Source organism: Protomyctophum bolini, assembly GCF_963924005.1.
Source record: "Protomyctophum bolini genome assembly, chromosome: 15".
In the NCBI taxonomy this organism is placed as follows: domain Eukaryota; kingdom Metazoa; phylum Chordata; class Actinopteri; order Myctophiformes; family Myctophidae; genus Protomyctophum; species Protomyctophum bolini.
The window spans coordinates 12864907-12892086 of NC_137876.1; the positions used below are offsets into that span (position 1 = coordinate 12864907).

The 27180-nt window shown below is 43.7% G+C and overlaps 1 protein-coding gene across 1 annotated transcript in view; it reads left to right on the forward strand.

The window, feature by feature from the left end:
• The first annotated feature begins 208 nt into the window (after nucleotides 1-208).
• The window catches only part of eif2ak4 (eukaryotic translation initiation factor 2 alpha kinase 4), a 48179-nt gene continuing 21207 nt past the window's right edge, over nucleotides 209-27180 (forward strand). The window contains exons 1-29 of the mRNA XM_080784056.1: nucleotides 209-607; nucleotides 1193-1308; nucleotides 1733-1835; nucleotides 1945-2118; nucleotides 3534-3614; nucleotides 3774-3922; nucleotides 4253-4353; nucleotides 5762-5919; nucleotides 6618-7159; nucleotides 7292-7407; nucleotides 8456-8616; nucleotides 8992-9452; nucleotides 9879-9969; nucleotides 10353-10442; nucleotides 11052-11174; nucleotides 13472-13576; nucleotides 14548-14611; nucleotides 14887-14966; nucleotides 15443-15544; nucleotides 15628-15678; nucleotides 16589-16825; nucleotides 18569-18644; nucleotides 20055-20176; nucleotides 20605-20654; nucleotides 20894-21062; nucleotides 23809-23925; nucleotides 24375-24440; nucleotides 25259-25429; nucleotides 25850-25984. Coding sequence (XP_080640182.1) covers nucleotides 455-607; nucleotides 1193-1308; nucleotides 1733-1835; nucleotides 1945-2118; nucleotides 3534-3614; nucleotides 3774-3922; nucleotides 4253-4353; nucleotides 5762-5919; nucleotides 6618-7159; nucleotides 7292-7407; nucleotides 8456-8616; nucleotides 8992-9452; nucleotides 9879-9969; nucleotides 10353-10442; nucleotides 11052-11174; nucleotides 13472-13576; nucleotides 14548-14611; nucleotides 14887-14966; nucleotides 15443-15544; nucleotides 15628-15678; nucleotides 16589-16825; nucleotides 18569-18644; nucleotides 20055-20176; nucleotides 20605-20654; nucleotides 20894-21062; nucleotides 23809-23925; nucleotides 24375-24440; nucleotides 25259-25429; nucleotides 25850-25984 — 4164 coding nt within the window. The 5' untranslated portion in view covers nucleotides 209-454. The remainder of the gene's footprint in view (nucleotides 608-1192; nucleotides 1309-1732; nucleotides 1836-1944; nucleotides 2119-3533; nucleotides 3615-3773; nucleotides 3923-4252; nucleotides 4354-5761; nucleotides 5920-6617; nucleotides 7160-7291; nucleotides 7408-8455; nucleotides 8617-8991; nucleotides 9453-9878; nucleotides 9970-10352; nucleotides 10443-11051; nucleotides 11175-13471; nucleotides 13577-14547; nucleotides 14612-14886; nucleotides 14967-15442; nucleotides 15545-15627; nucleotides 15679-16588; nucleotides 16826-18568; nucleotides 18645-20054; nucleotides 20177-20604; nucleotides 20655-20893; nucleotides 21063-23808; nucleotides 23926-24374; nucleotides 24441-25258; nucleotides 25430-25849; nucleotides 25985-27180) is intronic.

The window sequence follows — 27180 nt, forward strand, 5'->3', positions numbered from 1 at the left end:
TGTCAGCAGCTGTCAAAAATCCCCCTAGGGTGGTTGAATAGAAACCAATGTGGAATATGTTAATGGCTACCTTTACAAACACATTGGTGAAGAAAAGTCTTGGTAGGCCAGATTTGACATTAGGTATTCTGATAATATTCCTTGACTTGGTTTCTTGTTTCTCTCACAACCTGGCAACACTGACTGCCATGCATGCTACACGGCTGAGTCCACGGTGTTGTGACTGCGTGTTACTCGTGTGTCCACAAACACGAACACCCCCAAGTTTGTCTTTACAGGATATAGGATAGATTTGGCTGCTTGGCTGTTATCTTTATTTGACCAATGACGGTTATTTTAAGTCGCAGGAAAGCCGCCAGGTAGACAAGGACAAAGTGTCCGACACAACTCTAATCGCTTCCTATAGTCTCTTTTTTTCCCGAGGGGTGTGAAGCCATGTAGTGCTGTGAGAAGAATGAGCAGTCATCAGCACACTCCAACAACACATGGAACCCATGATGATGAAGAAGATGATGACTATACTGGCCAGCAGGAACTTGAACTAGAGGCTCTGTCGTCTATCTTCGAAGATGACTTCGAAGATCTGCGGAATAAAGATCCGTGGAAGGTACAGAGCAGAGTGAGGTTATATAAAGGATTGGTGGGTCAGGGTCCCTGCTGCACGTTATGTACAGTGCAAAACATACGGTACATGGCATTGTGCATATTGTATGTTGTATTTGAATAGGTTGAGATTTTATACATACGGCTGCAAACTTGCTAGCTTGGTCACCCAGGTCTCGCTTGTAAAATTGATATTTGGATCTAAATCGCACTAAATTAAGGCTAAGTACTAGTAAGTACGAATGACAATACTTCTTATTTTTAGCTAGCTTCCGTTATTAGAATGGTGTGTGACTGTCAGTGTGTGCATGGTAGATACAGTGTCTCTATCATGGAAATCAGATAAGACTTAAGATAAGATCATCTTTATTTCCACAATGTGGAAAATGTGTTTGGCTTCACAGGATCAGGATGGTTAAATACATAGTAAATTGTAAATCACAGCAAAACAGCACAGCCCACAGACAGTTCACAGTTTCACACAATGATAATGGATATTGTTCCAGTGTGTATACAGTTCTTGTCCTGTAAGTCTGATCCATCCATCAGTTCATCATTCTAAAATGAAGGTTCATTGCATCTATTGTAGGTTAAAAGGCCTCCAGAGATTTATCTCTGCCTGAGACCCAATGGGCTGAGCAATGGACAGGAATGCCATGTGACCGTGGACTTGCATGTCAAATGCCCACCCACGTACCCCGATGTGTGAGTATATCCGACAAAGACCTTTAGGAGGTGGTTGAAACGTTGCATTATTTGGGCATGTCGTTGTGAGCTTGTTTATCATTTTTTGCTCTTAGTTATATAACAAAGTATATTAGGGCTCAAGTGGTTAATATAGTATCTTTTCTCATTAGGTGTTTCCCTTGAACATTCATTCAACAAAGTAATCAGGTCAAAAGAGATACCAGTATCCCAGAAACCCATCCCAGTAGAGATTCCAGAATGTAATAATAATCATATTTCATTCTCGACAGTTACTTTACTATTATACTGAGCAGCTATCCACATACTAAACTGAACGGTTGGTTGTTTGCAATTTGAAGGATGGCAACAGCTTGGCCACATTGTGAGTTTTTTTGAATAAGAGTTTTGCCCTGGATTTTGTAATGCACGCATTTGGGCACAGGCCTCCTGAGCTGGAGCTGAAGAACCCAAAAGGACTTTCAAATGACAACCTCCAAAACCTCCTGACAGACCTGACCAAGAAAGCAAGCATGCGGTGTGGCGAGGTGAGAGCACACGCAATAAACGTGCACACACACACACACACACACACACACACACACACACATGCACACACGCACGCACACTCGATTCATGGCTCTCATGCCTTGATAGGTGATGATCTACGAGCTTGCGGACCTTGTCCAGACTTTCCTGAGTGAGCACAACAAACGGCCGCCGAGCTCCTTCCACGAGGAGATGCTGAAGAACCAGCGCAGGCAGCAGGAGAAGCTGGCCCAGGAGGAGAAACAGAAGCTGGACCAACGTCGTAAACAGGAGGAGGACACGGTATGGAAAACAGTAAAACACACATGAACATAAGGTCCCTTTCCCACATGCTGTCCATAGGATAGAACAAATAGTCATTCACAAGTTGGTGTCCTTTATGGAGAAGTGCCGTATGGTGTCTGTTCCATAGACTGATTATGGTAATTTGTTTTATAAATGGGACCATAATTTTCCAAAAAGAATATTATGACATTAGAAAAGAGACTTTAAACTAGTGACTGGAAGCAGAAAGTATTCATGACCATTATTAAGGTAATACAGTCTAGGTGAAGTTGGGCCCAAATACATGGACTTCTATGGGGCTATGGGATTTTTTGGGCCCAATGACAGTGCCACAACAGGCCATTATATGAACTTTCAGCCCCCCTGGTCTGTTCCCACATTAGATAATACTAATACATTTTATTTATAACACACTTTACATTTTTGTGCAAATCACAAAGTGCTATGGGGTTTAATAACAAAGTCATGAAAATAGCAATAGATTTAAGACCCTATATTTAAAATCTAGCAGAGTAAAAGGGGGAAAAAAGACTAGCTTTGTTAAAGTATGTTGACATCTGTGCTGTGTGCTCATGTGATGTGGTGTCTAAATCACGCAAGAAGTCTAGTGCCTATTTTCACCCGGGTGACGATAGTCACACTATTTACTGGTGATTGTTTCTTTTTTTTTAAAACCAGACAAGTTTATGCATTGCAGCCGATGATTGGGACTCTGATACATGTTAATTTGTACATTGTATAATACAGCATCTAATGTGTGCCTGGGTGCCAGTAGAATTGTTTACTATGGACAGCTTGTCTCTGCCATGCTAAATACACCCAGGTGTAATAGCCACATTGTCTATTCCACCCTGGGTGCAAAGAGCATTGTTGGCTGCTGACACCTTGGTGCTAATAGTTCTACCAATAATATGTTTATGAAAGTTTGGAACAGAGATCCTCCCCAGGACGCAGTTGGGACAAAGGATTTAAGTACTGTGAATAATACAAGGTTGGGACTTGGGAGTGGTAAAATGTACGGAATGGATACCGGTAAAGCAACACCTGCTCCTGTATCAACATTAGGCCAATATGGAACAACACCACTGGAGTTTAGTGCATGTGGGAAAAGGGCCTACACACATCATGCAGTTGTATTGTCTGTCCTGTTCAATCATTCATTGTTTCTGTAGTTTTCATAATGTAAACATTATGATATTCATCCATATTCATATTTATGTCCTTTCATAACATATATTGTATCTATAGTTGTATCCTCCATTTGTTATTTGTATAAACAACTGAAACCAACTGAAACAATATCTTCATATCTATCTATATTAATATTTATGCTTTAACAGTACAGTGCCAGCCTCGCTAAGTCAAATTCCTTGTACATGAAAACATATTTTTGGCGATTCTGATCCTCTTAGGAAAAAGAAATCATGGCTGAAATCCAAAGAAGAGAGGATGAAAAACGAGAAGGGAGGAGGAGGAAGGAGATTGCCAAACTGGTGCCTGAGATTAACTCTCATTCTCCCATGAATATTAGACTTGTTTCTGACTCTCAGATAAATTAAAAGTACCGTAATACAATTCAAACTGAACATAATTTAGTTTACAAATTAAACGGTGTACAGTAACATTCCCATGATGTGACTTTGCCATCAAAGGAGCGTCTTGAGAGCCTGGAGCAGTGGTCCCCCACCAGCTCTGTGGTAGCAACGAGCCCGCCCCAATCAGCCACACCTCCTTGTGAACTGACGGACCAGAAGAGAGGAGGCAGTGGTCGGCGACGGACCACGTCTTCCACCCGTCACAGGTACAGAATAGTACAAACCCCAACATGGAACAAAAATGACACTATAAAACAGACTTTCTGGCATCTGGGTCAGGGTGGCACAAGCTCTCACCCACCATTGAGACTGGGGCTTGATACCTCCGTGGTGCCTCCAGCTTGGACAGGTGCTCTGTTTTCAGAAAAAAGATGACCCAAAGTAAAATACAGTGTGCACTGAAAGACTGTTTATCACCTAAAACAACCCTGTGTTTCACCACACAGGGTGAACAACACAATAGTGTTTTACATACTACTATGCATGTTTTATAACACGTCTGTGTTAATGCTTTGGGTTGTCTCTGTTTGAATCAGGCGTGACACGTTCAACGAGGACAACCAACGTTCTCAAGAACTTCTCCACTTCTGTAACGGCACAGTTGGGGAGCTTATCGTCCACAGAGGGAAATGCATAGGTATTGATTGAACACTTTTATGTTATTCGCTTCATGCTTTATTTTACCAAGATAGTTTCAGACATGCAACACAACAATAAGAATCATCAGGATTTGTAACAGACATTCAGTACAAAGCTGAGTGAAAATGTCATTAAATACATAGACATCCTAACAAAATTTGCATCAAAAAGTTTCATTTTCGATTTCTTATTATGTTTATTATTTAAACCATGGGTTTTCAACAGGTGGTCCGTGGACCACTGGTGGTCCCTGGAAGTATTGCATGTGGTCCTTGACCATGCATTTAGTAATGTAGGATTTGTTAAAAATGTCATCCCACTAGTTGAGAAGCAGTGAACTGAATGACCCAGTGACCTATAAGATGGCCGTCCATGTACTGTAGTCATTTACTGACAAGTTTGGAGGTCAAAGAAAAATGTGGCCAAACTTCTTTGCTCAATAGTGAGCCATGAGAGGCTGGACTGCATATTTACAATACTAGTTCTTATAGAACAGCCCAGAACAAGTCTGGCTGCCCTATTTTGTGCAACCTGTAATTTAGCTAGATTCATTTTAGACGTAGATGACCATACAGTTGAACAATAATAATAATAATAATCCAAGTGACACAAAACTAATGATTTACAAACTTGACCCATGATGTCAGAATGAACATAAGATTGTCACTTTCTTGTGACTGCAATACCTCTGCCCATTTAGCTGACTATTGTATGGAGTAAGAATCTCAAGAGGGGGAAGTTCACCGGAATGTCTGGATTATTATTAGGAAATTATTATTAGTCAATGGACCATTGGTTGAGAAACCATACACACGGGATGCATAGCAAGTGTTACAAAAGCATTAATCTTAGCCCATATATCCCCACCCAACACAACAGTGGTCCCCCCCCGGTCCTGAGACCTTCAACGGTACAATAGTATTGTATATTTACTTGATGATTGGTTGAGAGAGATAATGTGTTGCATGTTTGTTGTGTCCCTGTTTTCGACCTTACAAGGTCGAAAACGTTGGTTTCCTCTTTTTAAGCGGTGCAACCACTTCCTTAAGTAGCGTTGTGTGTGCCTGGGTGAGTGGCTGGCTGCCTGTGTCTAAGCACGGAAATTGCATTTGGTTGGTTTTCAAAACCAAGTGTCACTGTTGTGCAGCCTAGAAAAGGAACTCTGTCATTTCTCGACCATTTCGGACGCGGGCGGCTTGCCGGAACCGGGCCGGCACCCTGGGCGTGTTTAAATATTTTTGCATCGTGGCTATGAGTGTGCAGCCAGGACAGGAGCACCTCACCAAAACTGGTGTGCACTGTGCACCCTTCTCCTGTTTGTCCAATGTCTACAATGCATTGTTTGACCACCATACTGTTTTGTCTGCCCTGCTTTTTGTTTCTGTCTGTGTTCATGTTTCTGGCAGGCGAGAGCGAGAGGCTGGGGCGTAGTGTTTACTACGGGTTTGAGGCCAACTCAGGAGACTTTGTTGTGATTTATGAGTGGTCCCTGCGATGGAACAAGAACATGGGCAAGTTCTTTACCAGCCAAGAGATGGGGAAGATTGAGAACTGCAAGAAACAGGCAAGTAATGAAATATTGCAAGATTGTTACTTGTGCCGTTAGTGAGCAGTGTCATTAATCACAATTTAAATGGAAAATGTAAAACATCATCAATGAGTTCAATATACATCAAAAGTGTCTAGTACCTCAAGCCAAATCAAATATGATGTAAAAGCTAAATACACTTTCCTTTTTTCTACATTTAATTTGTGTTCTCATCTCATTCAGTTGTGAACACAGACACTTGGAAAAGACTATAGGCTATTTATTGATTGATTTCATACTTTATTAACAGGCTTTGGGCCAAGCCCCTATAGGGCCTAGGCTTGTTTCCATTGTGGTCCTCTGCATAATATCGGAATCGTTCAGAATCGGTACCGGCTGATACCGGCCTGCAAATAATCAGAGATCGGATATTGGTCATAATTTCATAATCGTGCATCCCTAATCGCAATATCTTTGTATGGTTTACTCAGGCCAGGGAAAATAATTAATATTATTATTAATTATTAATTAAATTATGAATTAATAATTTAAAACATACATAGGTTTGCTGTTTTCAAAGACCACATCTAAAATGTTGATTACCATAATTTAGTTAAAGGTGATTTATTTAGTTCTCCCCGTCTCTCCTGCTCTTTAGTAAGGCCAGTTGGGATACCGATTTTATCTGGTTAAATTTTATTTGGTTAAACTCTTCCACTCTACCTTCTCCGTAGATCCACGGGGCAGAGAGTGAGCTGAACTCCCTGTTGAAGTTGGAACACCCTAACCTGGTGCACTACCAAGCGCTGAGCTCCACAGAGAGGGACGACTGCCTGCAGGTCAGCCTGCTGGTGGAGCACGTAGCCGGGACCAACCTGAGCCAGAGCCTGGCCAGCAACACGTCCGTCCCTCTGGACCGACTCCGTCAGCACGCTGCCCAGCTGCTGGCCGCGCTCGACTACCTCCACTCCAACTCGGTGGTCCACAAACAACTGGGGGCCTCCAGCGTGCTGCTGGACGCGGAGGGCAACGTTCGTCTGACCGACTACAGCCTGTCGAAGAGGCTGTCCGACATCTGCAAGGACGACATCTTTGAGCAAAGCCACGTGCGCTTCTGTGAGGACACGTCGGCGATGCCGACCAAGACGGGCAAAAAGGGAGACGTGTGGAGCCTGGGGCTGATGCTACTCGCTCTCTGCCAGGGGAAGGAGGTGAAGGAGTACCCTGTGACTGTTTCCAGCAGCCTGCCTGGAGACTTTCAGGACTTCCTCAACAGGTATGGATGGATGTGGATGATGAGGGTTAGGTCGGTAGGAAGGCGGGAGGACAGGCACGTGCTTGGGCAGTGGGATCCGAACTGCTGGTTGTTCTTTATTGATTTGTCGTTTTGTGTGTGTTTACGTGACAGGTGTGTGTGCTTAAACGATGCCGATCGCTGGACTACCCAGCAGCTCTTAGAACATTCCTTCCTCAACCCTCCACCACCTAAAGCCCTGCCTCAGAGCCAGGAGACCAGCCCAGAAGGTAACACACACACACGCACACACGCTCGCAGTACAGTACATATTTGCGTGAATTTATTACACCCGATATGTTTAAGTTAAGTAAATATGCAAGAATTGATGGAATGTTTTAACTGATATGAGTAAAATTTCTATATCAGGAAAAATAGAGTCTGCAACACTGGTATGAAAAACTCAGCTCCACTGGTTTATTTGACTCAACGTTTCGATCCCTTAGGATCTTCTTCAGGAATGATGATCCTAAGGGATCGAAACGTTGAGTCAAATAAACCAGTGGAGCTCAGTTTTTCCTCTTGTACTGCCTTTTGTCCAGCACCTGGGCTAGAGTGGAGGTGCATGCTCTATTTCCTTTGTAAAATGTCTATATCGCCTACAGTATGACTACTTTACTTTTATCACAGTCACTAAAATGAAGCTCATTCATGTTTGGAATTTGTGGAGTTCAGCCGGACGATACTGTCAGGGAGGTGGCTCTGTATCGATAATGATAGTCAGTCACAGTCATTCACATTTGATACGGTATGTTTCTGGAGAAAATGTAACTTATTCTGCGGCGGTAACGCTAGAGTTGTCTCGCCGTCGGTTGATGCTTCCAATCCATATGGCAGGATGCATAAAGTATGTCAGACTTTGGTACTCCATACTCTCTGAATGCAGAGGAATCAATCTGTCATTTGATAGTCTTTGCACTCTGGGAAACACTGAGGTAAACCAGAACCTATTTTGAAATTTTAATCAGCATATCATGGTTCAAATGTATAGAATTATGTAACTTTTGTAATCGCAAACCAATTCACGGGAAAAATAGTAAATCTAAATTCTCACAATGTGGTTAATGCAATGTTGTCATTCTGTGGGAATAACATTTGGTTTTAATAGACTGATGATTCACACGCATACAACGTGCAGACTTGGTAGATAAAGGACAGGCACCACATTTTTGACCAATGACATTTTATTTCGAACAATTGAAACCCATTTGCAGGAAATAACATTTTATTCATTAAAACAAGTATGTGTGATGCATGGGTATTTTATTCCTCTCCCAGAACTCCCGGAGGACTTTCCGTCGTCGGTCATTCCTCACAGCCACATCCTCTATGCTCCCTTCAGTTCCGGGGGAGTTTTCCAGAGGCAGTTTTCACGCTACTTCAACGAGTTTGAGGAACTCCAGCTCCTGGGGAAAGGAGCGTTCGGTGCGGTTATTAAGGTACGCTGTCGTCAGCAGACCGGCTTGAACGTCCCAAGACGCTGGGCAGCGGTTCTTCACAGTTGGCTCCTCTCTGTCTCTCTTCCCGTAGCCATTTGAAGCTGCAATCCTTTCCTCCTTTTGCTGAATAAACCGTTATCTTGACCAATCTGTATGGTAGATGTTAATACAAAATAAATAACATAACTGCGGTGGTTGTAGTTGGTCTACCGAGTACCGGCCCTTGTGGACACGTTTTGAGCTTGTGAATCGGATTGAATTGTTTGTAAGCGTTCGCCAATAATGACGTGCCACACATGGGGACGGCAGGTTGAAAGTGGCCCGTTCTCACCTCTCTTCATTTTTCCATTTTTCCCAATGATCCACGCCGACCAGGTCCAGAACAAACTAGACGGTTGCTACTACGCCACTAAGCGCATCCAGGTCAACCCGGCCAGCAAGCAGTTCCGACGGATCAAGGGCGAGGTGACACTGCTGTCGCGCCTCAACCACGAGAACATCGTCCGCTACTACAATGCCTGGATCGAGAGGCACGAGACGCCCACCATGGGCGTACTGAGCTCCAGCGACAGCTCGGAGGCCAGGAGTGCCGCGGCGGGGGACCTCAAGCCGCCGCCGTCGTCCCCCAAACGAGGGCCTCTGCTGGGGGCATGCCGCGTCAACGAGCTGGGCCTGGCGGACAACGTGGAGGACGTGGCGCCCCCTCCGGCCCTGGCCAGCTCGGTGGAGTGGTCCACCTCCATCGAGAGGTCTTCCAGTGCCAAATGCAGTGGCGGCGGACACGAGTCCAGCGATGAGGAAGAGGAGGAGGACGATGTGTTCGGTGCCTCCTTTTTGTGAGTTGTTCTTTAAAATGTGTGGCTCTGGATCACCAAATTGATTCATCATTTAGCCGCGGACCCCCTATCTGAAACGATTTTGTGCCAGGGACCCTCAAAACTATTCAAACTTTTTGCTCGTGCCACGTTGCAAGCTTTTAGATCTGCTATCTTTTTTTTAATAGCCAAATGGATAAAGTGGTTAAAGTGATTGTGATTACTTTGCTGTTTTAACTGCCTTTGCTGGGGACCAACTGGAACCCCCCTCCCAAAGGGATCACTGGGGGTCCCCACTCCCCAGACCACACTTTGAGATCCACTTCTCTATTAAATCACACCAATGGTGACATGACCAAAACAGGGATGACGGGGGTTATTATATGCAGTTGTCGTGCCTGTTTGACAGCTCATATACTCACTTGCCATGTTTTATTGTGAATCTAGGCCATCGCACAGCGACTCGGAGGATGACATCATCTTTGACAATGGCAACGATGAAAGCAATGATGACCTATCCCTGGTTACATTACCTAAGGTATTAATTCGTCTCCTGCTACCTGACCTTGTGCATTCATATTTATTGAAAATCAATATCTTTGTTATAGCAGTGGTTCTCAACCTTTTTAAGGCTGTGACCTCCCAAAATAATCATATTTGAACGGGGGACCCCCCACCCCGAAGAGCACTGTAGGAGTGGCGGCATTTTGTTTAGTTTGACTCTGTTCCACAGATATATATTGTGACAAAAGCCAATCTACAAGATCAAATTGTCCCTTCACTGTCATCTGGACACACCCCCCAAAATCATGTGGGGACCCCCCTGGGGGTGCTGACCCACAGATTGAGAACCACTGTTTGTTGTTGTTATTATGATTTATCACTGTCCTAATCATCAACCTTTTTATTTTGATCCATAAGGACTCGCCAGGCAAAAAAACAGGGACCGACACGACGGAGAGCACAGACTCGGAACGGCCTCTCCAAATAGCACACTACTTGTATATACAGGTAAGTCCAAATAGCACACAACTTGTACATACATACAGGTAAGTCCAAATGGCAATGTAAGCGTCTCCTCTGTTGTTCACCACCAGAGGTCACTGTCTGACAAGCAGTGGTGGAAAAGTACATTTACTTTTTTCTTTTTACAATTCTGAGATCTTTTGTAGTTACTGTTCCAATTTACAATACTTTTACTTCTACTCCACTACATCTCAGTGGCAGATATTGTACTTTTACTACACATTTCGGCCATTTGAAAAGAGCAGATCTACATTGCAGTATTGATACTTTTCCTTAACAACCCATTTTAGGCGGGAACCCGTTTTGGTGTTAGCATTACGTTATGCTTTAGCTATTTAAAAATAGCAGATCTACAAGCTCATACCGCGCCACCGAGTGGCGTGCTACGATCTTGTAGTTCTGCTATTTTTGAAAAATCGAAGAACGACTGACACAGAAACATAGCTTTTTCAGAAAACTGTCATTTTCAAACAGACATTTTTAGAATCTGATCTAAGGTCAGAATGGGTTAATTAAAACAATTGAGTACCACATCCACCACTGTCTGACATGATGTAACGGCCTAACGGGTGCCTTCTTTCTGACCCAACCCAGATGGAATACTGTGAAAAGAGCACTTTAAGAGACACCATTGACCACGGCCTGCATCAGGACACCAGCAGGCTCTGGAGACTGTTCAGGGAGATCCTGGATGGCCTCGCGTACATCCACGAGCAGGTGTGTGTGTGTGTTAGGCATGTGGAAAATAATCGATACGTATCGATACAGACGTGCGCGATGCGAGTGCATCGGTTCATTCACTGTGTATCGGATACAATTGACGGGTGAAATCTCGATGCAGTGTTTGCATGGGTAAAATCCATGGTTGCACCGTCTTTTCATGGTAAATTTCACCCTATCCTGTGTTTCCGAGGCTCATTGAACGTACCATCAGAAAAGGAAGAAAAAAAAGGTCTCTCGCAGCGCACACAACAGAACAGAAGCTACCGTACGACGGTGCAGAGTAGACACGTTGAGACTGTGAGACAACAAACAGACTTTAAAGATCACCCGCGACTAACAGAAGTGAGCCCCACGCATTAAACAAGAGAAGCACCACCTTTAGCTTTATAAAATAGCTGTCCGAGGAGCTTTGTCCGTCGATCAGATGACCTTTCACTGTAGCGCTGCGTGCTGGTATTAGGTAATGATCCACACTCCACAGCTGTTCTTGCTGATTCTCCGACGCGAATCTGCGTCGCAATCATCAATTTGTAATTAAAGAAAGCTTCTGCAGTCTTCACACACGTGTACAACAACAACAACGCCACAGCTGGGTGTACTGCTTGCGTTTAAAGTCGTTTACAACCGTTTCACAACTTTCCACTGCTGTTCTCTGGGATAGAAGCCTTATTTATATTCTGCAGCAAGACGGTGTCGCACGCCTACAATTGCAGATCCACAAGCTCACAGCGGGGCGTGGATCACGGTGGAGGAGACGCGTTGTGAGCTTGTAAATCTGCTATGTATTTAAAACGTTAATAATACATGCAGGCCAGGGTCTTCAATGTTTTTCAGGTCAAGCCAAGGACCACTTAGCTGAGAGTGAGAGATCAAGCAGGGACCCCCACTATACATAGGCAATTATATTATAAAACTGTGTTGCAGATTAAACTAGACATAGACTTGTTTGATAGCACTACGAGTGTGACCTGTAATTTTTGTTTTGTTTATTTGTTTCTTTTCTATTTATATGTTGGTAACATTAATTGATGAACGATAGGCTATTACATTTTAATCTATTGTGAGATATAATAATTATACTATAGCCTATGATTATTAGTAATCTAACAATTCCACAATAACCAGCAGAGGGCAGACCCTTTGTTTACTTACAGAATTCTATATGTTGGGTTGTTTGCGATGCAGAGCTATAATACTAACCTACAGTAAAACAATAAATAGCTTTGAATTTAAATGTAATGCATTTTTACATGTTTTGGGAAATTAATAGAAATATAAATCCTTTCTATTGTGTTGAATCGCCATCAAATCGCATCGTATCGCAATGTCCAGAATCGAATCGCCATCAAATCGCATCCTATCGGTTGAGGGGTGAATCGTATCGCCAGGAGATTCCATGTATCGCTTAAGTATCGTATCGCTGGCAGTGCATCGAGATGCGTATCTAATCGTGAGATGAGACGAGATTCACATGCCTAGTGTGTGTGCGTGCGTGCGGAGCAGATGTGTTTTGAGTCATAACGTTTTGCAGTATAACCTCCAAAGAGCACAAAGGGCAGTTTGGGACTATGATGATGCAAAGGTTTTAGTTTTTAAAAGCTGCAATCTGGGGCTTAGATTTTAATGAATAAAATGTGCTTCTAACCAATCGTGACTGGATTGGAAACTAAATGCACCTTGATCCTTACTGTAAAGTTTGCACTCTTACGGCGGGTCTCCGTTGCGTGCGTCAAAAAACGAACCGGGGCAATTTTAATGCAGTCACGCAACGCAACGCGGGCAGTGGAGCCACCCTTCATTGATTAAAAAGGGAACATTCCCTGACGGTGACGGAGAGCGACGCTGACGTGCCCGGTGGAGCCCCGTTGTAACTCTTGCAATTGTCTTTGTCTTACGAGAGTCCTAAAAGTTACGAATGTAGCTTTGAGGACATACAGAAGAGCAAACGGGAAGGAGGGGTTTGAAGGTGTCAGGTTCGGTTTAGCTGGAGCAAGTGCAGAACACACAGACGAGTTGAGCGAAACGCTTCATCTTCTCATCTCCTTAGCAACTGTTGGCCTACTGCGCAACGTGGAAAAATAATTACGTGATTTTCCTATCATTCCTATCCGGTTAGTGTTTTAAAACCATGTTTACGCAAAGGTGTTCTCAAGGACCTTCTTGACATGTTCATACTGTTCCTTTAAAGCAAACAAGCCCAGCTTCCAAGAAAACACCCCGGAATAACCGCGAAGACCGCTAATGGAGACACGCGTTGAGCACATGTTGTTTCTTTAATCCTCTCCATACAGGGGATGATTCATAGGGACCTGAAGCCCGTCAACATCTTCCTGGACTCGCAGGACCATGTGAAAATCGGAGACTTTGGCCTGGCTACAGACCATCCCGCTAATGTGGTACGCATTACTTCCACTTAACCGTCAACGGCACTCTGCTGTCGACTAAAGGCAGTGGTTCTCACAAACATTTTCATGTCAAGGACCCCCAAATTAATGTGTTTGGCCGCAGACCCCCATCTGAAAGTATTTTGTGCTGTTTATTTGTTGTTATGTTTAGGGTTACACTGTGTAAAAAGTGGTTAAAGTGAATTTGATGCTATATTAACTCACTCGGGTGTCGGGGTACATATTATGTCACAGTTGGGTGGTGTTTTTTGTGTTTTATTTTATTTTTATTGAATAGTTTATTAGACAGATAAACTATTGTATAAACTATTGATACGTGTATAAACATCAACGGAGTACAGTCAAACACTCAGTCCTAAAGGGATAGCACCAAAAAATATCCTTGCGGTCATGTTTCCATTTTGGCCCTATGCAATTAATTCATAGACACATGAACAATAACAACAAAAATCAATATCATCATAGGTAAAAACAACAAAAAATCTAATCGTCACAGTAAAAAATGTAACGCTTTAATACAGTGAGGGGAAAAAGGAAGGAAGGAAGAATTATTTTTGTCTCTGTGACACATCTAGGGGCCACGATCTGCATTCAAAGATGTTCCTAGAAGCTTTGTCATTGGTCGAAAAAAAACCCAGGTCGAAATAACTAACCAATCAGGAAGTAGACAGGCAAATCGACCAATGACAAAGCTTCTAGGAAAATCTTTGAATGCAGATTGTGGCCCCTAGATGTGTCACAGAGACTTCATTGTTATTGTTTTTGGGAGCGTTTTACCCATTGCTGGCTGTCTGAATATCAAAAAATAAATAAAAAGGTCATTAAAACTTTGAGCATATTATTGCTTATAGCCGCTTTAATCATAAACAGACCCGACGAAAAACAGAACCGTGAAGACCTTCTACTGGGGAGTCCAGGATGTTTTAAGGTTAATGATTTTTTACGTTGTTCATTCCTGCCAGGCCGCAGGTACATTTGAAGTGGAGGAGACTGGTTCGGCTGCCATGAACAAACCAGACCCAACAGGTAAAAAGAAGAACTATTCACCTTTTAACCCATTTAGGTCTGACCTTGAAAAAAACAAAATCCAGTTTTCTGAAATAAATATTTTCACGATTTTTTTCAAAAGCTCGTAACGCGCCACTCGGTGGCGCGCTATGAGCTTGTAGATCTGTTATTTTTCAATTATAACATAACACCAAAAGGGGTTCCCGCCCAAAATGGGTTTTAAGTTTGTCGCTCACTTTCGTTTTCTGTGCTCTGCAAACGTCGCATTTTCTGTGCTTTGTGCGTCTCTCCAGGCAACATGACGGGTATGGTTGGCACTGCCCTCTACGTCAGCCCGGAGGTGCAGGGAAACACCAAAGCCACCTACAACCAGGTAAGATATTATCAATCCACCACTGACAACTCCTGTGCAGTTTGTGGTCACAGAGTTATAAAACTAAATAAATATACGACTAGGCTCTGAAGTCCGTGGTGTATGCTGTAAATCACATATTGTATATAGCTTTGTTTTTCAGCTTTGCTTTTCTATATATTTTGAGTAAATTATTAAATAAAAATGTATACGGTTGCTTCAGTGTAAGGAGAGAAAAGCCTCGTATATGTAGACATACCTTGTAATAAAAAATATATATATTATGATTACGTCATACTGAATTGTGGTGTAATTGCTGTACTTACTCTAGTCGTTATAGCTTCTTGGCTGGAACGCGTCAAAGACTTAATGGCCTAACATGTGACTCGTGCCAAAGCGGAAATTTCATCTGCATTGTGCCAGTTTTTAGTATACAAAGCATTGCGTGTTGTTGTGTATAATATAATATGTATAATATCTTCTCTGTGTGTCTTCAGAAAGTGGACCTGTTCAGCCTGGGAATCATCCTGTTTGAGATGTCCTACAGGCCCATGACCACTGGCTCCGAGCGCATCTCTGTGCTGGGCCAGCTCCGCACGGTGAGTCCCTCCTCGCCAAGGGGCTTTAGTTTGGGATCTTCTGGGAAAGTTGTTCCTTACCCTGATCTCTTCTCACTCCGCAGGAGGCCATCCAATTCCCCGAAGATTTCAGCGAGTACGAACGAGGCACACAGGTGAGCCGATGTCCCCTGTTTAAGCATTTTTAAATGTAATTCACCCCCCTGGAACCAAGTATGTTTTTAGGACCTGAAGAAATGACCGGGGTGCCTGGTGGCTCTGCTAGTTAGTGCACAGACCCTATGCTCTTATGGGGGAGAGGGGGGGGGGGGTAATGGAAAAATAAAAACACCATAGAAATGTTTTTTTCTCCCATTAAAATCCTCTTAGATTTGTGGGTTGGCTTTTTTTTTTATCTTGAAAACTACTGTAATTTGTAGAATCAGCCTCAGGCCTTAAATGGATTAAAGATACTAGATTCTGGTACTTACTGTATATCTTGTTATATATCACTTTATTTTACATCATTCTCTCCTTGAGTTCTCCTTTTTTACACACTCAAACCCCTCCCCCACCCCCAAGATAGGGCTGTCGCGATTACACATTTAAGTTGACGATTAATTGTCACACAAATAATTGCACAGGCAGACTCTTCACATACTAGAGCATGTCTGAAATAAGTGTCAGAGCTGAAATCGACATGTAAATGCTTAAACATGTAGCTAGGTGTAATGTTAGAGACCACAGAAGTGAACCAAGCCTGTTTTCTCAACTCGCTGTTTTCTGCAAGACATTACTCTATAAGCCATCCATTTGTGCACTCAGAGTTACACACCCGTAAGGGGCGGCATTTGGAACCCACTCAAGGACACTTTGAGACCCACTGGTGTAGCAGAGTGTTTCCAGGGGGGCGACACGCACAATAGCAGCACCCTGACTCCCTTTGACCAGTCCAGAACGGAACAACAGAGCCTTCATTAGTATCAGCGGGTAACACCTGTGAAGGGGCCCAAGTTCTTTCCAAAAATGGCGTGTGTGTACTGTGCATTGGAGCCCATTGTGACAACCCTAACACCCCCTCTACAGAGGTCGGTGATAGCGTGGCTGCTGAACCACGACCCGGCCCGGCGGCCCACGGCCCAGGAGCTGCTGCGGAGCGAGCTGCTGCCGCCGCCGCACATGGCCGAGTCTGAGCTGCACGAGGTGCTGCAGCACACCATGGCCAACACCAACGGCAAGGCCTATCGCACCATGGTGGGCCAGCTGTTTGCCCAGAGCCCCACGCCCGTCATGGACTACACCTACGACATTGACCTGCACAAGGTAACGTCGTTTATTTATGCCTTGCTCACTCACTGCCTGAGCACTCAAATATTTTGAAAATAGGTCACAATGCGTTGCTTTGTGACGCATTGTGAGCTTTTAGATCTGCTGGCCGAAATGTATATGAGGCTGAAGTGTTTAATGTATGTTTTGTAACACTAATCTACGTAACTAGTAACTAAAGTTTTCAAATACATGTAGTGAGTAAAATTACAATATTTGCCTCTGAGATATATTTTCAAAAACTTCCAAATGAGCAAAAATAGCCAAACTTATAGATGGATACAGCTTATAGATTTTAGTTTTTTTTTAGTTTTTTTTTTAATCTGTTGCAATAGGGGGGCTGCAGCTAGCCTGTTATGGCCAGACTAATATCACTGGGTAGATATTAGTCTGGAATCTGTGTGGAACCTGCATTTCCAACGGGCCATTTAAAAAGAATGCCTCTGCTATATTTACATACTTGGCCCTGATTGGTGCCCCACTAAAATGTGAACCACGATTTTCGGACCTTAGGGCCGATTCATACTCCTAGTTTAGAGCCGAATAAAAGTCGGTTCGGCTCTGTAGAGCCTACAATGTGATGTCATTTTAGGTTCGGGGGGGCGGGTACCGTCTGACGAGCCGGCACTACAGCGTACAACTGCATAGCGGCTTGTGTCAATTAGTAGTAGGGATGGGATTGGCAGCGGCATGAGTGCCATGAATGAGAATGAGATGAGAGAACCCAAAGGAATGGAGTTGTATGAGTTAACAGTGTGTGTGTGTGTTTGCTTTACATCGTCGTATGATTGTCATTGTCGGCACTATTGTTCAGAAGCAATAATCGTTTTAAATAATCGTGCAGGCCTAGTCCACATGTAAATGGAACTGTTGCAATATAGTCAAGGTCACAAACATTATGTCAATACTTGAGCTTTGTAACATTAACATACTTGAATGATCATGAAAGTATTTTTTTTGTTGTGTTGTGTACTTGCACACAAAATTCCAAATTCCTCATGGGTGAATCAGCACACTCTGAGTCACTTTCGTTCAACTTTATTTTCTTCATATCTTCCCCTTTTTAACCACATTAACTTGTCTTAAACCCTACTTTATAGACTTCACTGGCCGGAGTCAAATATGTACCGCTACTCGAGACAATGACTAAAATATGATTAAAACTAAATGGAATTTTATTCGAAAAAAATTAAACTAAATCAAAATTTAGTGTGACAAGGCGAGTTGTGGGAGGATCTAGGAGGGCACCTATCTGAGGATCTGAGGTTGCGCACAGGCTGGGTTCCAGCAAGTCTGTGATCGGTCTGACTCTGACATCAAGTGCCATTCGTAGCATTCTTATGTAGATTAGATTCAATTTATTGTCATGCATAGAGTATACAAATACTTTGACAATGCAATGAAGTGTGGCGTCTAGCCAGAAAGTGCAATACAGTAATGCCGTAATGAGAGAATAAATACATTTGTTTAGATGCCACCCAGGGCTTTTTTTCCTGGTGCACCGTGAGCGTGTGTGCATGTCTCGACCCGTGCAGCAGATAAGTGATTAAGAGTTAACACACCTGTAGACGTAACAAGAGGCAATCATTGATCTATTAGTATCTGTCCCTCTCCAACCTGTAGGTGTCACTGTAGACACACAAAACGGCAGTCATCTGGTCCATATAAGGTGCCTGTAAGTGCTTAATGGCCCCGACGTCCCTAACAGGGCCTGTTTGTTTTGCTCTCTCCCTCCTCCAGGGCAACTTCAATTTCAACGCTGCCAAATTGCAGCAGTACGTGCATGAAGCCATCACCAGGATCTTCAAGAGGCACGGTACGTGAGTGTAAGGCCGTCACCATTACGACATTTAAAGATGACCATTCATTGTCACGTAAATAGTTGCGATTAAGGATTTAATTGTGTTTTTTTGTGATTCTGTATGCCTTTTAGGCTTCGTAATCACAAATTGCACAGAGCAGATATGACACATAACGTCTTAAATATACAAATAAATCACTGACATAATAATAATTGAATAATACAAAAATTAAAAAATTGCAGAAATAATAAAGTTTTTTTTAATTTTTATATATGAATGTACATTTTTCAACATGGAAACGAGGGATTATCTAAAAATACTTGCAATTATCTCACATAATTGCGATTAGGAGATTATGTAATAATGGCGACGGGCCTATAGGGGAGTGTACTACTACACTGGGACAGAGCCTTAGATATAGACAGAGTTACGCGAACTCTGTTCACTTCATGGGGCCCGTCCAATGGTGGCTCTCCTACATAGCCTTCTATTGAGAATGGGGACAACCAACTGGGACAAGTCCTGGACCGGAAGTAGGCAGAAATGCATTGGACTCAGGCAACAGCCGAGCTTTAATGATCTTAAATCCCTTTATTTTTGATTGTTTGGTAGTAATAGTACAACATAAACATTAAAGAGACTTTAGTTGTTAATGTACAATACTTTAAAACAGTTGGCATGTTGCACACATGCTTAAAATGGCTCTTATTTGCGCCACCCTCGTTGAAAACAATGCATTTCCAACTCCAGCTTGTCTCAGTTCAGACTGCATGAACAGCGCTCGAGCGCTCGGTTTCTGCCCCCTCAATATCGTAACTCTTCTATTAGATGGCTCTGGTGCTGGAGTGTGGTAGGGAGCCCTGTGCAGGTGATCTGTCTCCGCTCCGTTTTTTAGGGCAATTTTTCAAAAATAGCACATCAGATCTGCTATGTTTCAACAGCTAAAGTTTACAATAATGATTTACCGTCCGCTGCGAAGCACTTGGACTCCTGACCTGTCCCCTAAGTCCGTTTTTAGGACCCCGCCGTTAAGCATCTGCTCCGGTGGAAGAGCGAACAATGCGTGTACTGTTGCGCCGGGCAGGGGGGGCGAGCGCCACAGGTGCCACTGGGTTATTTCTGTACATGGCTGCTGATGGTGTCCAGCTGTACATTGTTTGTTTATGCATAACCCCGGGGGGGTTATGGGGTTATGTTTTGTTATGTAGATGTTGCCTGTAATGCATTTCTTTGTGTGTGTGTGTGTGTGTGTGTGTGTGTGTGCGGCCGCGGCAGTGGCTCAGGAGGTAGAGCGGCTGTCTTGGAGCAGGTTTGTGCCTGGCATGGTTTGGCATGTGTGTGTGAATGGGTGAATGTGAAATACATGGAAAAAGCACAATATAAATGCAATGTGTGTGTTTGTGTGTGTCTCTCTCTCTCTCTAGGTGCGGTGCGTCTCCAAACGCCGTTGCTCCTCCCCAGAAACAGGAAGTTGCACGATGGCAGCGAGTTGGCCTGCTTCATGGACCACAGCGGCATGCTGGTTACACTGCCCTACGACCTCCGCGTGAGCACATACACGCACATACACACACACACACACACACACACGTGGAATGGCCGGGGTGGCAGTGCCTCCGGGGTAGAGTGTCCGGTAGAGCGCATGGGAAAAGCGTGAGGTTCCCAGTTCGATTCCGGGCTCCCCCAGAGTTAGTGTTGAAGTGTCCTTGAGCGAGACACTGAACCCCTAATTGCTCCCGATGAACAGGTTGGTGCCTTGCATGGTTTCCTCCACCATCGGTGTATGAATGTAATGCACAATCTACGTGAAGTGCTTTTCACACTGTGATTGATTACAGCCTGGCTTACTCTGTAAACTGGCTGACTGACTGTGTACTGCCAACTGACTGACTAATTGACTAACTGACTACTAATGAACTCATATTATGCCCAAAAATACTCATTGAGGTTTTCTCCGCTCTGTGTCCTCCTCAGATGGCATTTGCGAGATTTGTGGCCCGCAATAACATAACATATCTCAAAAGGTAAAGTTAAATGGATGTCTTCCTCTGTTGTTCACCCATAATCACAATGTACTGTTTCATATGGAAGGGAATGTTGGTTGTCTCTATATAATGTATATTTTTTCAAATCTTTGCTTCTGGTGGGTCTCTGGAAAAAACATTTTTTGGTGTCTGCGGCCAAAGTTAATCTGTGCGTGCGTGCGTGTGTGTTCGTGTTCGTGTGTGCGTGTGTGTGCGTGCATGCGTACTGTATCCGACAGGTACAGCATCGAGCGCGTGTTCCGTCCCAGGAAGCTGGACCGCGCCCACCCCAGGGAGCTGCTGGAGTGTGCGTTTGACATCGTCGTCCCCGTCACCCACAGCCTGCTGCCCGACGCCGAGGTCATCTACGTTGTCTCGGAGATCGTCCAGGAGTTCCCCGCGCTGCAGGTCGGTCCGGTTAAACCCATAGGGCCGTTTGCACCAAGAAAGTTTAGTGTTAATCAGGGATTTGTTGATCAAGGATTAATTTTAATTCGAGTTGTGTTGCACCACTTAATTTTAAGCATTGCTCAACAGATCTGTGATTAAATCCTTAACCTGTGATTAAAATCCATTAAACTGTGATTAAAACTTTAAACTGTGATTAATTCATGGATTAAACTTTGTTGTGTGTCCGCCATCTTGCTTTTGCGCTGTAAATAAACAGCAGCAGTCGTGAGCATCATTAGCATTACTATTTCATTCATATTTGAGAATGTTTAAATTATAGTGCCTGCAGCAAAAATATATATAATAATAAAAGTTGTCTCGCTCGCTAAAAAAAACAACAGACGTATGGTCACTCCGTGGTGCGTGGTAGGTTTATAGATCTGTTCCGTCGATCACACACACCACCACTTCCTCCGATAGTTTCCCAAACAACAACAAACATGTAGAGGTATATATGCTGCCATGTTGTTTTCAATTAAACCTCCTCTCCTGCTGGTTTAGAATTAATCCCTTATTGATACTTAAATCAAAGTTTAAAGTAGTGGTGCAACAGGATTGACATTAATCCAGGTTTACTTTGAAAATTAAAACCAAGATTAAAAAAACAAAACCAAGATTAAAAGGATGGTTTAAAACTAAACCGGATTAGTGAAAACTAGGTTTAAAGTTTGGTGCAACTGGATTAATAGATAAACCTTGATTTAAACCAGATTAAGGCTTAATCTTTCTTGGTGCAAATGGCCCATAGACTATTAAAAGGATAGAGATTGAACCTGAGCGATAATTTTGGACACCAAAATTTGGTGTCCAAAATGTGGAAGTGCAAACGAGCGCTCAATGTTAAAGCCCAGCTGCACGGGGTTTCCTCGTCATAACTCCATGGGTCCGCCTGCAGTCCCCACTCTTACCACTAGGGCCGAGCGCCTCAACGTTGGAGAGCTTCACTGGGGGTTTGGGTTAAGCCCAAACCACACCAAAGGGTACTTGAGACGGGTTTTAGTGTTCGTCCCAGCGGTGTGATATAACTGGTTCAATTCAATGGCCCAAACCTCACCAATGGGTCGCAATGCAACTACTCCTCACACGCGTTTGGTTTGGGTGCGAGTTGCATGGCGACCCATTGGTGTGGTTTGTTTGGGCTTTGGACCACTGGTTCCCAGACACTGGGTCGGGGGCCCATTTGTGGGTCGCGGACACGTTGTTATGGGTCCCCTTCGTTTTTTAGGATTTTTTCCCCTAGTAATGTCATGAAGAAATAAAAGAAAAATCTAAGAAATTCCATAAATTACAACAAATATTTAAGAAGTAGTGGAAAATAGCCGATCTACAAGTTCACAATGCAGTGAGAAGCGACCCGTTGTGAGCTTGTAGATCTGCTGTTTTCACTAGTTTCGGTCCCGAGGGAATATCTCATTTCTGTGTTGGGTTAAACAACCTGCCCTGTCATACCGTACATGTATACGGCGTAATGATTAAGTGAAGTGGCGTTCCGCACATTCCCCTGTTTTTGTTTTTGCATGGATGTCTCATTGGTATTTCCCGTCGTAGTGTGGAAGTGCACATTCCTCCCATTTCACAGATCATTCCATATGTATTATGTCAGAGCTACATATTTACAGGGTGAGTGTGTTAACACGCAGCAGTTCTGTCCACTTCCTTCCTTCGCTCCCGAAACAGTCCATTTCCTGTGCAGTGTTTGGCTCAGTTCTCATTTGTATGTAGCTTGAACCAGTGGTGGAAACTACAGTAAAAACAATTTGAGGAATTTTGTACTTTACCCAAGTATTTCAAATTTCCAATACTTTTTGCTTCTACTCCACTACATCTCAGAGGCAAATTGTATACTTTTACTCCACTACAATTAGTTGAAAACTCTAGTTACTTTGTAGTTTTCCATTATTATATCACAAAACATACGACATTTCGGCCACAATTTGAAATGGGACATTCTGTATAATGAGTACTTTAGCTACTATATTAGCCGATACTTTTGTACTTTTACACAAGTACATTTTGAATTCCAGAATCCGTACTTCGACTTGTAATAAATCTACATTGCGACAGTGATACTTTTACTTAAGTAAAACATGCGAATACTTTTTCCATCAGTGACTTGAACTCAGTCAACCCAGTGTTTAGACCCTGGGTGATCCTCCCCATGCGTCCTGGTGGGAAACCTTGAAAACCTGGAATGTTTTCATGCAGGTTTGAGTTGTGTGTTCTCCTCCCGACAGCAGCTAAATGCTGCTGTCGGGAGGAGAACACACAACTCAATTGATAAAGGTGATAAGAAACGTATGTGACGTCGCTCGTATCGGCAGGGAGACGCATCGTTGTCTGTGCTCTCCCTAGGACCCCCTAGGGGTTGGCAGTGACCGGAATACACGGACAAGGACAAGAAAAAGAAAACCAAAATAATTGAAGAAAACTATCTCTTGGAAATGGTGGGAACCCGCTGTCCACGGATTCCTGTTCATGCAGCTCACCTGTTTGTGTGAAAGCCTTTTAAAGTGAACATGAGTCAGAGGCAATGAGAGGGCAGCCGCCGGACACAGCGGTCATTATTCACTGAAAACATCCATTGTACAGCATCGCCTCTTAAAGTGTGACGGACGACCGAGCCTTAATTTCAGTTTCAGGAGGTGTGTTAATGTTGTGTGTACTGTGTGCGTGTGTGTGTGTGTGTGCGTGCATTGGACCACAGGAGAGGAACTATCACATTTACGTGAACCACACCAGCCTGCTGAAGGCCATCCTGCTGCATAGTGGCGTCCCAGAGGACAGACTGAGCCAGGCATCCAACATACTGTGTGACGCCATGGTATCAGTGACACGACAACACACACCTGCACTTATCCCTTCAGGCTTCTGCAAATGCCTTCTAAATCAGTTGTTCTCAAACTACTTCGTAATTCAACATTATTCAAACATTTTCAAAACGCTTTTCCCCCCCAAAATAGCAGATGTACAAGCGTGCAAAGCGGCAAGAAGTGACACGCTGTGAACTTGTATATCTTCTCCCGTTTTGCATAAGTGCATTTTATATACTGAAAAATCTAAATAAAATCTTAGATTAAAGATAGGTTCATGCTACTGTCCGTCAGATTTATGTCGGAACCTGGGTTGAATTAAATTAATATGTCTACCATAGGCCATAGGTCTACGCCAAATGGTCCCTTTATAGTGGTTCTGATAGCTTGCTGTTGCTAGATGATGTAGTAAACAGAAAATTAATCTAACCTTATTCACCTGTATGTGTATTTGTCCCAGAGTGAAAAGCTGACCAGGAGGGAAGTGGAGGCAAAGTTCTGCAACCTTTCCCTGTCCACCAACAGTGTGAGTGTCCTCTGACGATGTGTCCCTTTCTGGGTAGTCTCTGACGATGTGTCCCTTTCTGGGTCTCTGACAATGTGTCCCTTTCTGGGTAGTCTCTGATGACGTGTCCCTTTCTGGGTAGTCTCTGACGATGTGTCCCTTTCTGGGTAGTCTCTGACGACGTGTCCCTTTCTGGGTAGTCTCTGATGACGTGTCCCTTTCTGGGTAGTCTCTGACGATGTGTCCCTTTCTGGGTAGTCTCTGACGATGTGTCCCTTTCTGGGTAGTCTCTGACGATGTGTCCCTTTCTGGGTAGTCTCTGACGATGTGTCCCTTTCTGGGTAGTCTCTGACGATGTGTCCCTTTCTGGGTAGTCTCTGACGATGTGTCCCTTTCTGGGTAGTCTCTGACGATGTGTCCCTTTCTGGGTAGTCTCTGACGATGTGTCCCTTTCTGGGTAGTCTCTGACGATGTGTCCCTTTCTGGGTAGTCTCTGACGATGTGTCCCTTTCTGGGTAGTCTCTGACGATGTGTCCCTTTCTGGGTAGTCTCTGAGTACGTTAACCCATTCAGGACTGACGTCGAAATAAAAAAAAGGTTTTCTAAATCATGACAATTTTCTGAAAGATTTGAGGCACATTTTAACGATTTTTCCAAAAATAGCAGACCTACAAGTTCATAGTGCGCCATGAGCTATGAGCTTGTAGATCTGCTATTTTTCAATAGCTAAATTATAACATAATGTATGTAACCACCAAAATGGGTTCCCGCTCAAAATGGGTGAATTACATTTTCAACGTGCCGACATGTTTTGAAGAAGAAGTGGTCTTGTGGTCCAGTTACAGACGCTGTACAAGTACATCGGGCAGAAGGGCGAGCTTGCGGAGCTGCGGGAGCTCCTGTCGTCACTGACCAAGCAGAAGACGGCCGTCACACAGCTGGCCAAGCAGGGCCTGAAGGACCTGGAGGAACTCACCGTTCAGCTGCAGAGGCTGGGGGTCAAGCTGCAGGCCAGTGGACTTAGTTAGAACTCAGTGTTTGCCATGAGCACCTTCGTGAAAATATCAACTACAATTTAGAGTTATGTTGTTGAATTGTGTTTTTAAGAACGTTTAGAGAGAAAGAATTACAAAATCAAGACGTATCTATTATTGACATTTGGTCCATAAATCTTATATAATATTGCCCAGTCAGTCACGGTGGAAGTAGTAAGGTATTTTCACTGAACAGCAGCTGGATATGGTTTCAAACACTCAGTCTTGCGGCCTGCTCCTGTAATTATTGATTTGTAGCCAATAGCCACGAGGTACTTCCCTATGGCTGGGAAAGAGGACGGATGTGTCTTGAGGTCATAATTCACTCCTCTGATTTAGGAGTGGTTTGAGTTGGGTTTTTTTGTCTCTGGTAACCCTTTTTTGCCTCTGGTACAGGTGGTGGTCAACCTGGGCCTGGTCTACAAGGTGCAGTACCACTCTGGGGTTATCTTCCAGGTCGTGGCCTTCATCAGGAGGCGGAAGCGCACCGTGCCAGACATAGTGGCAGCAGGGGGGCGCTATGATCACTTGGTAAGGTCCTGGTAGAACCTTGTTACTTAAATCATGCATACTTTTGTTGACCCCCAGGTGTCTGCACTTGGTTCACTCCTTTTTTCCCCCTTCCCTCTACAAGCTCTTTCCTGCTCCGTCTACAAGCTCACAATGCGCTTTGTGAGCTTATTTATTGTATATAATACATTGTAAAATAAAATACACTAACCTAACAAACAGGTTAAATAACGATGGAAAAGCAATACTATACAGGTATTTGTTTTAACAGCGATTTTAAAAACCACCATGGATTCAGCCATTCTGACATTAAGAGGTACTTTGGGGGGGGGCCCTAGCTACAAAATGCTCTGGTCTCCTTTTGATCTGAGTTCAGACAGAGTGACAGGGTCAGTTAAAAGACATTGACGATCAAAGCCACCTTGATCTCCTTGGTAGAGTTTTTAAGAGTTCAAAAATATATGGCAAGTCGGTCCTGTCAGTAAATAATAGTAATTGTCTGTCCAGTGTATCTCATACAGCAGTAGACCAAACCTGGCGCACTCGCAGTACGTTTTAACGGTGGGCGAACAGCGATAAAAATCTCCTAGTGGGCGTTCCTGCTGTCACTTTTCATTTGTCAGTTGCTTTGTCAACAAAGCAACACATGGATTTGATTGGCTGTCGCTGGACGATGTCGTCCAAAGATAAAATATTTTCATGTTTTTGAATGACGCTCCTCGCCTCTTCACCTGCTATCGCCAGTAGTTCCCGGGTCCCATAGACAAATAACGCACTTCCGGAAAATACGCCAGGCTGTTAAACACACCGCAAGGTTGCGTCTAGGGAAGGCAGTGTGTCGTCGTTTACCAAAAGTAGGTCACAGACAGTGAGTGACCCTAAAAGCTCAATCATAATCTCTGTTTCCTACAGAACCCTTGAACCCCTGTGGGGGGGGGCTATGAACCCTTGAACCCCATGTGGGGGGGACTATGAACCCTTGAACCCCATGTGGGGGGGACTATGGGTTTGCCCAGCAATTTGTGACACGCTCCATATGTCAATATGACAGTAGAGTCTACTGGATAACCATACATGGAGAAGACTGAATCATCACCTAGATCTTCTTGGAGCCGGCCAACAACTCTACATCTGACCTCAGACCTCCAACCCTTAGATCTCCATATATGGAGCTGACCTGTTATGACATTCCATATGTTGATCCTTGCCGTAAGCTA